Source organism: Rhinoderma darwinii, chromosome 2, assembly GCF_050947455.1.
Source record: "Rhinoderma darwinii isolate aRhiDar2 chromosome 2, aRhiDar2.hap1, whole genome shotgun sequence".
Taxonomy (NCBI): domain Eukaryota; kingdom Metazoa; phylum Chordata; class Amphibia; order Anura; family Rhinodermatidae; genus Rhinoderma; species Rhinoderma darwinii.
The window spans coordinates 16,751,304-16,766,492 of NC_134688.1; the positions used below are offsets into that span (position 1 = coordinate 16,751,304).

The following is a 15,189-nucleotide window of genomic DNA, read 5'->3' on the forward strand; positions in this document are numbered from 1 at the left end:
TATGCTCCGCAGCGGAATTGTACGCATCGTGTAAACGAACACTGCTAAATTAAAGTGAAAGTCAATGTAGAAACGGCTCCGCTGCGGATTAACGCTGCGGAGTGTCCGCAGCGGAATTTAAGTGCAATTCCGCCATGTGTGAACCCGCCCTTATACTGCCCCCTATATACAAGAATATAACTACTATAATACTGCTCCTATATACAAGAATATAACTACTATAACACTGCCCCTATATACAAGAATATAACTACTATAATACTGCTCCTATATACAAGAATATAACTACTATAATACTGCCCCCTATATACAAGAATATAACTACTATAATAGGGTTGCATGATGCATCAAATTTTCGATACTGTTTGGATACAGTGCACCCTCAAACGGTTCAATACCGTTAATTCATGTATTTTGATATGTATAAGTATAGTAACACATGAATGTTGTTAGAGCGGAGCTGCGGCTGTATAAAACAGCCATTGCCCTGCTCCTGAGTCCAGACAAGAGTGTGCTCGCGGTGAGCATGATCTGATGCGACCAGCGCTGCATTAATCAGCACCGCCACTCAAGACAGAACATGGCGGGCGCATTGCAAAATACCTCCATGTTCTCTGTCTTCAGTGCCGGAGCTGCCGCTTATTAGTGCAGCGCTGGCCGTATCACCTCATGCTGATCGCGCATGCGCACTTATTGTCAGGAGCGGGGCAATGGATGGATTACACAGCCACAGACCTGCTCTAACGGCGGAGATCAGAGAAACCCCTCATCTCCACCGCTATTCCCTTGAATGCTGTGATCAAAGCTGACCGCAGCATTCAAGGGGTAAATGAGAAGGGGAAATCCCTGTGACCCGTGATCGAGGAACATACCATATATGGGCAGACAGCCCAGGGTCCATTGAAGGACCCCAGGGCTGTCTGACCATATTTCCTGTTAGGGCATATTTGGGAATGTCCTAACAACTGCCTGTGTACTATCTGTATATAGATATATGCCAGTACATTAAAGTTTAAAAAAAAAAAGTTAAAAAAATAGTTTGAAAAAAACCATACACACATTTTTTACAATAAACATTAAAATAAGTCTCAATACATAAAATATACACATATTTGGTATCGTCGCGCCCGTGATAACAAATTTAATGCGTCATTTATGATGCTTACGCTGTTCTAAAATAAAATAAAATCTGCTTTCTTTCACTTATTAATGTGGGGCACGATGTATTATGAATTTTGAACCTCTGTGTGCCTCACATTAATAGTAATTAACCCCATCATGTACCTCACACATTAACCCCATCATGTACCTCACACATTAAGGAACATGATGGGGTTAATTACTATTAATGTGAGGCACATGGAGGTTCAAAATTCATCACACCTCGCGCCTCACATCAGAAAACGGAAGAACTTTTATTATTATTATTATTGTCGGCAAAGTATCGTTTTGGTATTGAGTATCGCAATACTACACGATGCATCGGTATCGAAGTCCAAATTCTAGTATCGTGACAACCCTACACTATATTATTATATAAATGAATTGTGTGATAATATTTAAATTAAAAAATATTAAAGAATATAGAAATACTGTACATGAAAAAAATTGATCTTTCACATATTAAACCATAGGTGTCCATCTTTGACCGTTCAAAAAGTTGGGAGGTATGTAATCATAAAAATTTCACTTTCCCTGACATCAAATTAACTATTCAGATGGAGCCGGTTATAACTTGAGACAGTGCGCCTTACAAATAGTCTGATTAAATATTCGCCCGGTGTCGGCCTTACATGCTAATTGGGTTATTAACAATTCACAAAATGGAAATTTTTTCGAGAAGTTGCTATAAAACATTCAAAAAACTTCGCCGAACATCAAAAAACATGAATGTAAAGAATGAAACTGTATAAAGTACGGGGGGAGGGGATGAATAATGGAGCAGGATTACATAGACTTGTTATGGAGCAGAGTAGACTGCGTTGGGCTGCGGGGCTTATTTCATTACGGTGATGCACAACGTATTCCCAAATCCGTTCCCAACCCTCCCGTGCATCACATACATCTGATTTAGTGCTACATGACTGCCTAATGAGTCTTGTACGGTTATAATTAGCTCGTTGCGATAGGAATATTCATGTCCATTATTTGTGTGTTTACTAGGAATATACTGAAGCTGCCTTATTATCGATGTCCTTTATGGGATAGTCAGTAATTTTTTTACTGGGTACAAAGTTTAGTTCTATGTCCAGGTTTAGTGGCATTCAGACATCGTCTCTGGCTACATGTTCGCCGTGTGGTCCGGTGGATTGTCTCATGGTTGCCGGAGTTTGGAAAGAAGGGAAATGTTGTATGGGCTTTTTTATGGGAACATTATGGCACGTGTCTGGGTACTGTGTGGACGCTCGACAGACAAGGAGGCACTGTAGCTGACAAAGCTATGTAGGGACCTAGGCCATCATTAGGGGGGCAAACTGGGGAATTTTCTATGACCCCCATCCCCAAGGGGGCCAAAAGATGGCACTATTGGCTATTAGAGAACACCTTCAGCTATTGGGTAGCACTATTGGCTATAAGGGGGCACTACTGGCTGTTAGGGGGAACAGCTAGCTATTAGAGGCAATATTAGCTATACGGGGCACTATTAGCTATTGGGGTCTTATTGAATTTTGGGGGCACTGTGGGCTATTAGGGGCCCTATTGTTTATTAGGGGTTCACTATTTCCTATTAGGGGGCGATATCCGCTATTATGGAGCACTATTCCCTATTAGGTGTTCTATTTCCTATTATTGGGCACTATTCTCTATAAGGGACTCAAAGGAGGGAATTTTTATTGTGCGGGGGCATAAAGCAGGTTGTTATTACGGTTTTTAGAGTGATAGGGTGTTTATTACTAATAATACTTCTGTTCTGTCCCAAAACAATAATAACAACACTCTTTGTGCCCCACACATTTTCTAGGGGTATCAAAGGGAGCATTATTACTTTGTAGGGGCACAACGGTGGGCATTATTATTATATTGGGGGTACAAAGCAGTATTATTACTGTATAGGGGGCACAAAGGTGGGCATTATTACTATGTTGGGTACTAAGAGGAGAACTCTTACTGTGTAAAGCTTAAAAGGGCCACTGAGAAGATCACCATTACTGTGTATGGGCACTATTACTGTGTGTGGTACAAAATGTGCCACTATTAATTTAATTTGGCCCCCGGCACTTTTACTGGGTGATGAACTGTTACCACCTGGTGCACAATACGGGCCACTATTATTTTTGGCGGTGCTATCTACCTGGCATTGATGTTTTCAGGGGCGCTGTCTGTGTGGCACTTTTTTTGGGGGGTAATTACTGTAGCATTATGACACCATTATTAAAGCGGCACTGTGGCAGACCCAGCTATGTGGGCCTTGTGGCTGACAATTAAGGTGCACTGTGGCTGACTCTGCTATGAGGGTAATGTGGCTGATAATTAAAGGGGCACTGTGGGCGACATTGCTATTTGGACATTGTGGTTGACAATTAAGGAGACCCTGTGGATGACACTGCTTTGTAGGCAATGTTACTAACACTGCTATATGAAGACTGTAGTTGGCAATTAAGGACACATTGTGGATAACACTGATATGGGGGCACTGTGGCTCTCCTATGTGGGCATTTTGGCTGACACTGTTATGGGAGTACTGTGGGTCTCAATTATAGAGGCATGTGGCTGTTGCTTATTTGGGGCACTGTGGCTTACCTGTCAATGGGGTCACTTTGGATCTATTTTATGGGGTCACTGTAATTGTTTCTTATGTGGAAACTGAATATCACTGTTATGAGGGAACTATGAAAGCACTAAAAAATGAGAAGTATATGTTGCACCATATGTGCCTTTACCATGGGGGTGGCTACTGTTGTTATGATTATATTTTACATTTTTATATATTGGCAAGTTTATTAGAACTTTGTTACAATGTTATTTGGATATTTACGTATCATGAATTTCAATGGTACAATTATGTTAATTTAACTGATATTTGACTAATACACTTCTGAGCTCACAATTCTCAGTGCAGCGTGTCCTGGAATATGACATTCAGCTGTCAATACCCATTGCTGGTTCTTATTTGGAAAACTCTGCTTTGATAATTACTGTAAGCTGAAAGGATCGCTGCAATCATTTATATTGTCTCAAGGCCGAGATCAAACGCCTCCCTCCAGACGAGAGCTATTCCATAAAGGACGACATATAGATTTTCTATCCTTCCTAATAGCACTGGAGAATAGGGGAAAGGAAACTTCTCATTTCTAGGACATTGGTTCAAAACTTTTTTTTTGTACCCGACAGTCTGTTCATCAGCATTAATTCAATATAATACATGTACACACTCTCACCGTACAGACATTTGTAGGGCTACAGCCTCTGATACAACCATGCGACCATCATTTCTCACTTGTAATCAAGATTTTTGATGTCACTGCTGCCTATTGTAGGTTTCTGAATATCGGGCTGCATGTGCCTAGGTCTTTGCATAGCAACAGTCCTTGTGACAACAGTACAGTAGTACCAACAGTACTTGTGACAATTTCACCCAGCAGTGGGATGGGGTTTGCACATTGCCCAGGACATGCTGCATGCTGCTGCACAGGGCACAGTCTGCAGCCTCTCCTGTGCCTCTCCTGCATCTGGGGTTTTACAGCTTCCTACTCCCAGTTTTGAATGATCTATATAACTATGGCTTCTGCTAGATGAAATATGGCCACACCTGCTGGACAAAACATCATAGGACACTACCTGCTGACAAGGATTTCTACAATTAAGAAGTCTCAATATGTCATTTGAACATCACAAAAAGGGGGCCTGCTCAGGAATATTTACAAAAAAGACTAAACTTCTTAAACTCCCACTAACTTATCCCCATTCTAACACTGTATTTACCACTACACTTATTTTCTTTATTTACTTATATACACACATGTAATGTATCAGACCAACATCTAATTCACATCATTTGTCACACATAGATTTCCCCCGACATGTTTCACCGTGCTACACGGCTTCCTTAGGGGAATAAGATCAATTATATGCACAATCGCAGCTGTTTCTGTGCTCTAATAATGCAAACTATGATATCAGAGGCCAAAAAAGTTTCACTGTGTTTCATTGGGGTTACAAGTTCGAATCGAATCATCGCCATCATGCATGCTCCTATTACTAATCGTTACCAGCAGTGCTTCTGGATTTGACTTGTTCTTAGTTTTATTTCCATGGGACACATTTGCGTTTGTTTCCACCCTTAGTCTTACCTCCTGGGCAAGGCATCATGGGACACTACCAGTTCAGTGATTTCTACAATCAGGTTGTCCCAATATGGACGTCATGGCCTACTAGTACCTACTCTATGACACAGAGCAGAGGGTTTCGTAAAAGAGTCACTCTCCTCCTGGTGACCATATATTACATGGTCATGTAATACTACATTTCAGCAACCGCCTCTGGGAAATGATTGGCTCATCCCAACGATAACAGCTGGTCGCCGATGGTCAGAAAAGCAGGACCACCGGGGCAGCTTCATTCTGAGCAGGGTCTTTCCATTTGGGGCAACCCATTTAAAGGGGTTTTCCAACCATATACAGTTTTTGCATATCCACAGCCTATGTCTTAAATGTCCAATAGGTATGGATCCCAGGATCCTCTGGGATTCCCACTTAACAGGGGAATGGGGGTCCATTGACACCTGTTTGATCCGGTGAGGCTGCTGCCGGCAAGCTCGGCTGTTTCCGTAGCTTTTTTGTGTTTCCGTAATGTCCCTGCTCTCCCGAAAAGTGGAGGTAAATGTCTATGATGAAAGAAGCAACCTCTCCCCGCCTGAACTCTTTATAATAGGATACAAAGATTTTTAAGCACCGCCCCTTGTCTTTGCCCCACCCCTTCCACTGTCTACCAGCCAAAAATGAAAGATCGGCAGGAAATTAACCCATTTGTTCTGTGTTAGATTAAGAAAATCCTGCAGACTGACAAACTCTGTGGGTAAGTTTATCTCCTGTTTACTTTTATTGTTCATTTCTAGGTTGCGCCCCTTTAAGTGGCGAACCATACTTTACTTTACCATGGGATATTAGAACGGACTGTGAAATATTGCATGACAGATTAATAACTATTTACTCCTCTGTCCAAGCAACTCCACGGTTAGTAAATTATATGCATAAAACCCCAAAATATGACTGGAACATAAATGCTGGACGACATGGACAATTACTGTACTGAAAACAATTGCGGTAAACTGGCCAAGGGCGCAAATACGAACCGTTTGAATGCGATTACCGCAGTAACATAATAAATTGGCATTCATGACAGAACTTTCATCTTCACAGCCCATCGCCTTAAAAATTAATTTGTAATTAAAAGTCGACATGGAAAGCTCAGCAAGTCCAAATGACGCAGCCACGAATAGCCTTAATATGGCTATTAGTATGCGGGATATGACAGACACCACAAAGGACGACAAGGCGCTTTTTCTTTACAGGATAGTAAAATGATTTGCAGCTAAAATAATAAGCAAGATGTTACAGGCCTGTAACCACAAATAACCACATTGGTCATAGGGGTAACTTGAAGCTCTTAGGCACCAATGCAAAATCTGTAACAGGACCCCCCTACCATATGTTATTTATAATACTGGAGTCTTCTGATGGGGCAGACAAGCCTTTGAACCCTGCTTAGTAACCCTGTACTGATCTTGAGTTACATGAGGATATAAACTCCAGTCACATCCAAAGCTGTATATAAAATTCTGCTAATTGTCAACTGGAATCCTTCTGCAAGGCCATGATAGTTATTCTCCGCTTATAACAGCTTAACTCAAATACTATAATGTTCAGTTCCATGGCACAGAAAATTAAAATGGCTTTATCAGGTCTCCTATCTAAGGGTAGCATAGGATAGAGGAAGAGGTACTGAGCTCGGGGTGATGTAATTTTCTATGATTTGAGTCAGTACTTTCATGTAAAGAGCTGCTAGGAGTCTCAGAAAAAGCCTAGGAGTCCTGCTTCTCCTGCACACTCATATAGAAAGCCTGTGAGTCCTGCTTCCGCCACCCACTTATAGAGAAAGCCTGCAAGTCCTGCTTCCCACGCCAACTCAGAAGCCTGTGAGTCCTGCTTCCCCCACCCACTTAGAGAAAGCCTGAGTCCTGCTTCCCCCACCCACTTATAGAGAAAGTCTGTGAGTCCTGCTTCCCCCACCCACTTATCGAGAAAGCCTGTGAGTCCTGCTTCCCCCCACCCACTTATAGAGAAAGCCTGTGAGTCCTGCTTCTCCTCCCTGCTGTGGCTACTAGATGAGGGTCCTGAATGGTGGATTCCCCCTCTATAAAATCAGAATCCGCTAATAGGGTGTTTGAATAGGGTTTTTGGTACCAAAACCCCTAATTTCTTACATAAATTATTGGTGTATATTACCCCAATATTATGGTGACAGGAAAATAAAGTTTAGGATGTCACAAGTTCTGTTTTGATAAATGTGGTGCGTTTATACCCTATAGGGCTGAGGTACACCACCAAGACTCGAGGTAAAAAGATGAAAATTTGTAAAACTGCATAAATGTTTTAGCAGTCAAATCATCATCCTCATCATCATCAGGTTATTCCCATCTCTTAAAGTGATGGCATGGCGCTAAGATGTGAAACCACTTTCTGATCGGTAGGGGTTTGACATCTGAGTCCCCCACTGATCCAGAGAATGAAGGGGCAGCTGCACTGCACCCCCCTCACAGTTTTTCCACGCACAGCCGTGCTTTTACCACCCGCTGTACAGGGGACTGCAGCATTGCCCATTCAAGTCACTGCAGCACTGTGACCATTTCATACTCAGGATTGATGGGGGTCGGACCCCCACCGATCAGAAGAAGATGGCATATCTTAGAAATATACCATCACTTTATAAGATGGCAAACCCCACTTTCTTTCTTATTTTATTTTGTTTGCAGATCAACAATACCAAAATGCAGAAAAAAAAGAAAAAGCATAATTATTACAAACATTTTACAATTCATTTCTCCCCCACCCCCTTCCCTCCAGCCCCCCCCCCCACCCACTGATCCCATGTGCTTTAACAAAAATAATTCTTTTTTTCATCCGGAAAAACAATATGCCATTGTGCGAAAATATCTTAAAATCTTTTTCCAAAACATTGGTTTAAAAAATGTCCCCACTTCTCCTGGAGAAGAATATTCCCATCTTGTCTCCTTTCCATGCAAACTTCCATCCTCATAATATTTGTTAAGTCGTCTATTACCCAGGTCATAGATCCGTTTTTAATGGTTGTGGGACATGTCCTATTTTTTGACAGTCAATATTCACAGGCCGTTAAAAAAATGGCCGTGTGAACATCATTGTTCTGAAAGCCGCCGTGTGATGGCCGTTTTTAACGGTCGTGTGAATCTAGCCTAAGGGATTCAAACAAAGGATTCAATTTAAATCTGTTCATCCTTCTTTCAATTGTTCTACCATAGAACTCGATCACTTGTTTAGAAGTAAAGTAGCGTTTACTAATGTCAAATTGATTTTGCAGTTCTTGAAAACTTTTTTTTTTACCTACCTGATCAAATAGATCCTTTACCCGTACTAGTCCCTTTTGCTCCCATTCACCAAAAATTTTGGTAAAATCTTGGCAGATAGATAAGGATGGTCTCTAATCTTTAAACAACCGGACACATGCATGGCAAGATTACACCATTTTCGGATTTGTCGTAACCCTTTTCTTGTATCCGAAACAATTATTATTTATTAGTTTTTTACAGATTTTATATCTTTTAAATTAGTATGTAAAATGCCTACTAATGAAAGTGGTGAGATTAATCCCTCTTCTAACTGCAAATTGATCTCTTTTGTGTATCCAATCTACAAAGTATCTAGCTACGCAGGCCATGTTGTATTTTTTTTTACATCCGGAAAGCCCAGTCCTCCCCTTCCTCTGGTCATCATCAACCGTCTTAGTGCCATACTTGGTATTTTATTTTTCCATATAAATTTTGTAAAATATTTTTCAATTTGGAGAATATCTTTAGATCTTATTATTAACGGAAGTGTTTGCATGGGAAACAGCAGGCGTGTAAAGCTTACCATTTTTATAAGTTGTATTCTCCCAAATAACGAGATCGGAAGATCTTTCCATTTTTGTAGTTCTTTTCTGATCTTCTATATTGAGATCATTGATCTCCTGTTTTGAGCGCGCTATTTCTATGCCTAGGTATGTAAATTTCTGATCGGCTATTTTAATTCCCAGGTTGCATACCCAACGTCTCTCACCCATATTCCTTAAGAAAAATCTCACTGTTTATCTTATATCCAGATCGAGTCTCAAAGTCCTCCAATATTTCCAGAACATTTAAAATGGAGTTCCTAGGATGTGACCGGAAAATCAGAAGATCATCAGTGAACTATCAAATTTTGACTTCTTGTTGATTCATTTTTATGCCTAATTGAGATTCGATTTTCTATGAATCTGGATAAGGGTTCAATTGAAAGATTAAATAGAAGAGGGGACAAAGGACACCCCTGTCTCGCCCCTCTCCCCAGCTCAATTGCTTCAGATATTTCTCCAGCAATTACTACTCTGGCTTTCGGTTGACTATACAGCCCTTTCAAGAAGTCAACAAAATAGCCCCCAGAGGTCATTCTCTTTAACATTGCAAACAGCCAGGACCATTGGACATAGTCAAAAGTCTTTTCTGCGTCAACCATGGGTAAGGCCGGGTCTGTGCCTTCATTTGCTCTCATATTGGTCCAATCCATCACTGCCAGGACCTTTCTAATACTTTTTACTATTGTCCTTCCTTTGATAAATCCATTTTGGTTTGGTGTGATTGGATTTGGCATGATTTCAGCCAATCTGTCCGCCAAGATTTTACTCATAAATTTTATGTCTCGATCAATAAAGGAAATAGGTCTACATGACCCGGGCAGGACTGGATCTTTCCCTTTTTTCAAAAAGACCTGGCTGTAAGCTGTTGCACTAGATGGCATACTTCTATTTTTTTGCATGATAGCATTGGACGGCTCCCTCAGATCAATTTTGATATCTTCTTTTAATAATTAAAAAAATTGAGTGCCATACCCATCGGGGCCTGGGGCTTTATTTCTGCTTGACTGTCTAATGACCCTGACTATTTCATCTATCGTTATAGGCCTATTAAGTTCAGTTTGCTGTTCTTCCGTTAGGGTAGGGATATCTATATCTTTCAAATATTTATCGTTCGGATCTATATTATTTTGTTCTGACATATATACCTTTATAATACTCAAAAAATACCAGATTTTTTTTAATTTCAGTGCATTTATTACTGCTTTGATCCTTGATGGCATGTATTTGCTGCCATATCTGAATAATTTGGCCTCCTTCCGATTACAGTAAAATACCTGAATTTTTTGCCGCCAAATGTTATTGACTTCTTTGGTTCTAATCATTTTATCTCTATTTTCCTCGGATGGATATTTTTTTATAGTCATTATAGGCTATTCTATAGCTTTCACTTGCCTGCCAGTATCTTTCTTTCATTTTTTTTTCGGTATCCTCTAGTATAAGATATTATTTGTCCCCTTAACACAGCTTTAGCGGCTTCCCAAAATAATACTGGATCTCTTCGCGTTTCCTCATTCTCCATAGCATACCGTGTCCGTCCCTTCTGCACTGTTTCCGCAAATTGAGCATCTTTTATCAACTGCGTTGGACATCTCCAAATGTAGGTTTGATAGATTTGACCTACAATACCATTCAGAGATATACTAATCGGAGAGTGATCCGAGATCACTATCATGTATCATAGCTTGTAAACTGGCATTTAATAATTTGTCAGAAGTAAATAGTCTATCCTAGACATGGATCCATGAACGGGGGAATAAACGGTATAATCTCTTTCGGTCGAATTCATCAGTCGCCATGCATCCACCATATTTGTTAAGTTTAAAAAGTCGCCCACCGTGTTCTGAAATCGACCTTTACTTAGCCCTGTCCTATCTTCCATATAGTTTATCACTTCATTAAAATCTCCACCGATTACCCTTTAATATACAGTATAGCATCTCTATTTCCAGTTCCAATCAAATATAATGCATCACTTACCCGTTCCAACGTTATTTCTTCAAACTCATATTCAATTTCTGACCCATTAATCTAGAAGAAAAAAGAAGATTCCATGAAAATTTTACAATAACAAAAATAAAATATCCACTGGGCAGATTGCAGTTTACATACATATTGCTATTAGTGGACATATACCATAAGGTGAGATATACTTATTTATTGTCACAATGGAAGTTCCAGTGAGTTTCCTCTAATCCAGGACTTAGGCGGGAAACAGAAGAACAGAACTAATGATGAAATCCAGATTCAAAAACTAAGTCAAGCTCTATTCACACTACGTGTATACGCCAAATGTATACCCCCACCCCCCGTCCCCGATGTATGCACTGTATACCATACAATTGCATAATTTTTCCAGTGACATAGCTATGCCGGTCGCAGCAGTTACGACCGGTCTTCGAAGCTAGGTGGGCCCACGGCCACCACACACCCATCTGTCAACTAAAAATGACGGTGGAGACTCATTCATGTTTGCTGCTGGACAGCTAAGTTACCGTAGTAATTACGACCTGTGTAGTTTCTATTAGGTGAGACTACATGGCCCAAGTTACAAGGCTAACTCAAGCATGTACTTACCCTCCTCGTTCCCAGGTCGGGTCTTCTTCACCACCAGTGGCACCCACAACATTCAGATGCTGAACCGCGTCAGGACCCAGTGCGGCACCCGGAGATGAAGAGCACTCAACCTTGGAGTAAAGAGTGGTAAATGGAGGGGTCTGTGGTCTAAACTGCTTTTTGCCTCTGGTCTGGAGCAGTGGATTTATTTTGGGGTCGAGTCTTGGCTCTGAATTACATTTTTAAATCTTGTCTGTGGTCTGGGTTAATATTGGTGTCTGGTGTGGGGTCTGACTTAATTTTGGGATCTGGAATGGACTCTGGTTTAACTTTATGGTCTTGTCCTGTGCCCTGGATTTCGGGGTAAGGTGGGGGATCTGGATTCATTTTGGTGTCTGGTGAGGAACCGTACACTTTCATGGCAGCAATGTTTCTAGGGTAGAATCTGAGTACAATCTGTCGGAAAAAAACTAGAATTGCTCAGGCACTGAGGAAGTGGGCAGAGTTCCTTTTAAATGGTCCAGGATATGCTGGGATAAGCTGGGGGCAATATCCCTGGTGCGTGCGCTGGCCCTTTAAGTGTAGGGACAAGTGCGTGCATCCTATGGGCATAGGCTGGGAGCGGAGGAGAGACCAGAGAGCGCTGGCGTCTCTGGGCAGGGAGACGCGGCGACACAGACAAGCAAGCTGGCGGCCACTGGGGTGAGTAAGACCCGTGGCTGCTGGCGCTACACAGCTCTCCGCTCTAGCTAATAGATGTGGGTCCTGACCGGAAAAACACCCTCTCTTATATCACAATTGTGTTTTCTTAACCAGATACCCCCTTTTAAAGAACATCTCCATAGTTAAGGCCCTATTACACCGGCCGATAAATGGCCGATGCGGCGAGCGCCGATCAACGAGACATCGTTGATCGGCGCTCGTTTGCTCCTGTCACAAGGAGCTATGGATGGAACGTGCGGTCATTACTCCGATTGCTCGTCAACATACGTTATGTCGGCAGCGCTTCTCCCTGTTTACACAGGGGGATGTGCTGCCGACAACGATAATATTTTACTTTTTTAAAACAATATGATCAGCAGATGATCGAGTGTTTGCTCGTTCATCTGCTGATCGTTCCCCTGTTTACACTGGACAATTATCGGCAACGAGCATTATATGAATGCTCGTCTGCCCGATAATCGCCCAGTGTAAAACCCCCTTTACACCCTTAAATAAGTATGTAATCAGCATTCATGCATAAGTGAGACTTGGGGGTTATAAAATAAAAGATCATCCCGCCCTTAGGGTGTTACCTAGTGATTTGAGACCAATAGTTCACAGGTTTCAAACTTCTGCCAAGTGGGGGAAGGTTAGTGATAACTGCTCATATATTTTGCAGTCAGTGCCACTCTCATTATTAGGGAATTGACAAATGAAACGGATTGGTCAGATGCAGGGGCCGATTGTTTCTTCCGACTGTGCTGTGACATCCTGCTGTATTAGGGGCAGAGAGAGCTGCTTCCTTCCCAGTCTGGACAGAGATGAACATAGAATAAAATACTAATACATTTAAATATACATTTTTTGAGGTGGGTGACCAATTTTGTTTTTACAAACCTTTTAAAAATACTGCAGTATAAATGTTATTCATAGTTCATGATCAGAACCACATATTCCTGCAGTATCGAAACAAAATCTTTATGGAGAAAACATGTACAAATTTTCCAGTGTGACCGGTTATAAAGGGGTATTCCAATTTCAGCACATAAATATTATTCATTGTAAAATCAAAAAGTTAAACAATTTTGCAATATGCTTACAGTTTACAAGATCTCTGCTTGCAGTCATTTAAAGGGATTCTTATCATAGACATTTACGGCATATCCACAGGACGTGCCAGAAAAGTCTTATAGTTGTGGGTCCCACCATTGTGACCCGTATATTTTTCTAGAACATGGGCGTCCCGACCCCCGTCCCGCCAGATGAGGAGCCCTCTGCCCGCTGCACCCATGCAGGGAATGAATGGAGAGGTGGCTTCACATGTGTGCGGATCTCTCTATTAGTTTCTATGGGAGTTACGGAAACAGTCAAGCACATCATATGGAGGGAGATGCCAACAGAAGTTTACCGCACAGGGCACCACCCAACGCACATGACTATGTATTGTGGCACACGTGGCTGTAAATCTAACCCATAGTCACTCCATTTGCCGCTATGTGGTACCTCCGTGAGACATTGTATGCTCTGATGGGAACAATGTTTCTAGGGTAGATTTCCTCCGTAATAAGGCCTGCACGGTTGTTTCTGTTACTCCCATAAAAATGTACATGGAGCTGTGCACATATGCATAGTTTCCAACTGTCCCGAATTTGCCGGGACTGTTCTGAAGTTTACAGAGACAGTCCCTGCAAATTGCTCTCCCTGGATGTGTCTCGGCAACTGATAAATTCAATTGTATCTGCGTCCTCAGAGCGGCAATGCTCTGGCTGGGGATTCCCTCATAGAGGGAGCCACTCTATCTACAGGAAAGGAGGGGTGTGGCACTATCTACAGTGGGAAATATGTGGCACTATCTACAATGGGATGTATATGGCACTATCTACAGGCAGGTGTGTGTGTGGCACTATCTACAGGGGTGGTTGTGTGGCATCATCTACAGTGGTGCTGTGTAGCTCTATGTACGGGTGGCTGTTTGGCTCTATCAATAGAGAGCACTGGCACTATCTACAGAGGGCACTGTGGCACTATCTAAAAAAGGGATGTGTGGCACTATCTACAGAGGTCACTTATGGCTCCATGTGGAACTATCTACAGGGGGCAATATCGACAGGGAGCAGTGTGTGGCAATATCTACTGGGGGCAATGTGGAGCACGATCTACAAGAGGCACTGAGTGTGGCACTATCTACGCAGGTTTTTACCCTACCAGTAGTGGTCAGCACATATCGCCTAGCCCTAATGATAAAGTGAGACATCACCTGCCTGTAAACAACCAGATAACCAGAGACATACCGGCCACCATAGTAGTTGTCAGCCAAACTAGTGCAGAAATTTTTGTTTGTTTATTTATATGCAGAAATTCTGGAATAGAAAGCCACGCCCACTAGCCACACCCACCAGGTAAGCCACGTCCTAATAAGACACACACACACCAAAGACGCCACATCCTAAATATACCTGGACATTTTTTTAAAATGTTGGCAAATATGCATATGAGGCCACCTCTCCGGATGAGACAAATGGAGACGGCTTCACCAGGCAGGAAGCAGGTCGGGTAATCCTCATTTTGGAGATGAGTGCGCATCCCAGAACTGGCATAAATGTCTATGTTGGGAATAGCCCTTTAAAAGGAAACTTCATTGTTTACTTCCAGTGAATAAAAATCATGTGATAGATACTCAGGTGCAGGGCTCGTCACAGTTACAGCACAGTTATGGGAGATCTGTCTTGGAACGAGTTGTGCACCTGTGTGTCCATCACATGACCAGGACAGAATTTTATCCACATGAGGTATACAATAGAGGTT

General features: G+C 41.9%; 1 protein-coding gene across 10 annotated transcripts in view; it reads right to left on the bottom strand.

Annotated features, from left to right (window-relative positions):
• The window catches only part of DLG2 (discs large MAGUK scaffold protein 2), a 1,355,189-nt gene that overhangs the window by 571,454 nt on the left and 768,546 nt on the right, over nt 1-15,189 (bottom strand). For all 10 annotated transcript variants that reach the window (XM_075851397.1, XM_075851403.1, XM_075851399.1 and 7 more), the window contains one exon: nt 11,107-11,157. In XM_075851397.1, coding sequence (XP_075707512.1) covers nt 11,107-11,157 — 51 coding nt within the window. The remainder of the gene's footprint in view (nt 1-11,106; nt 11,158-15,189) is intronic.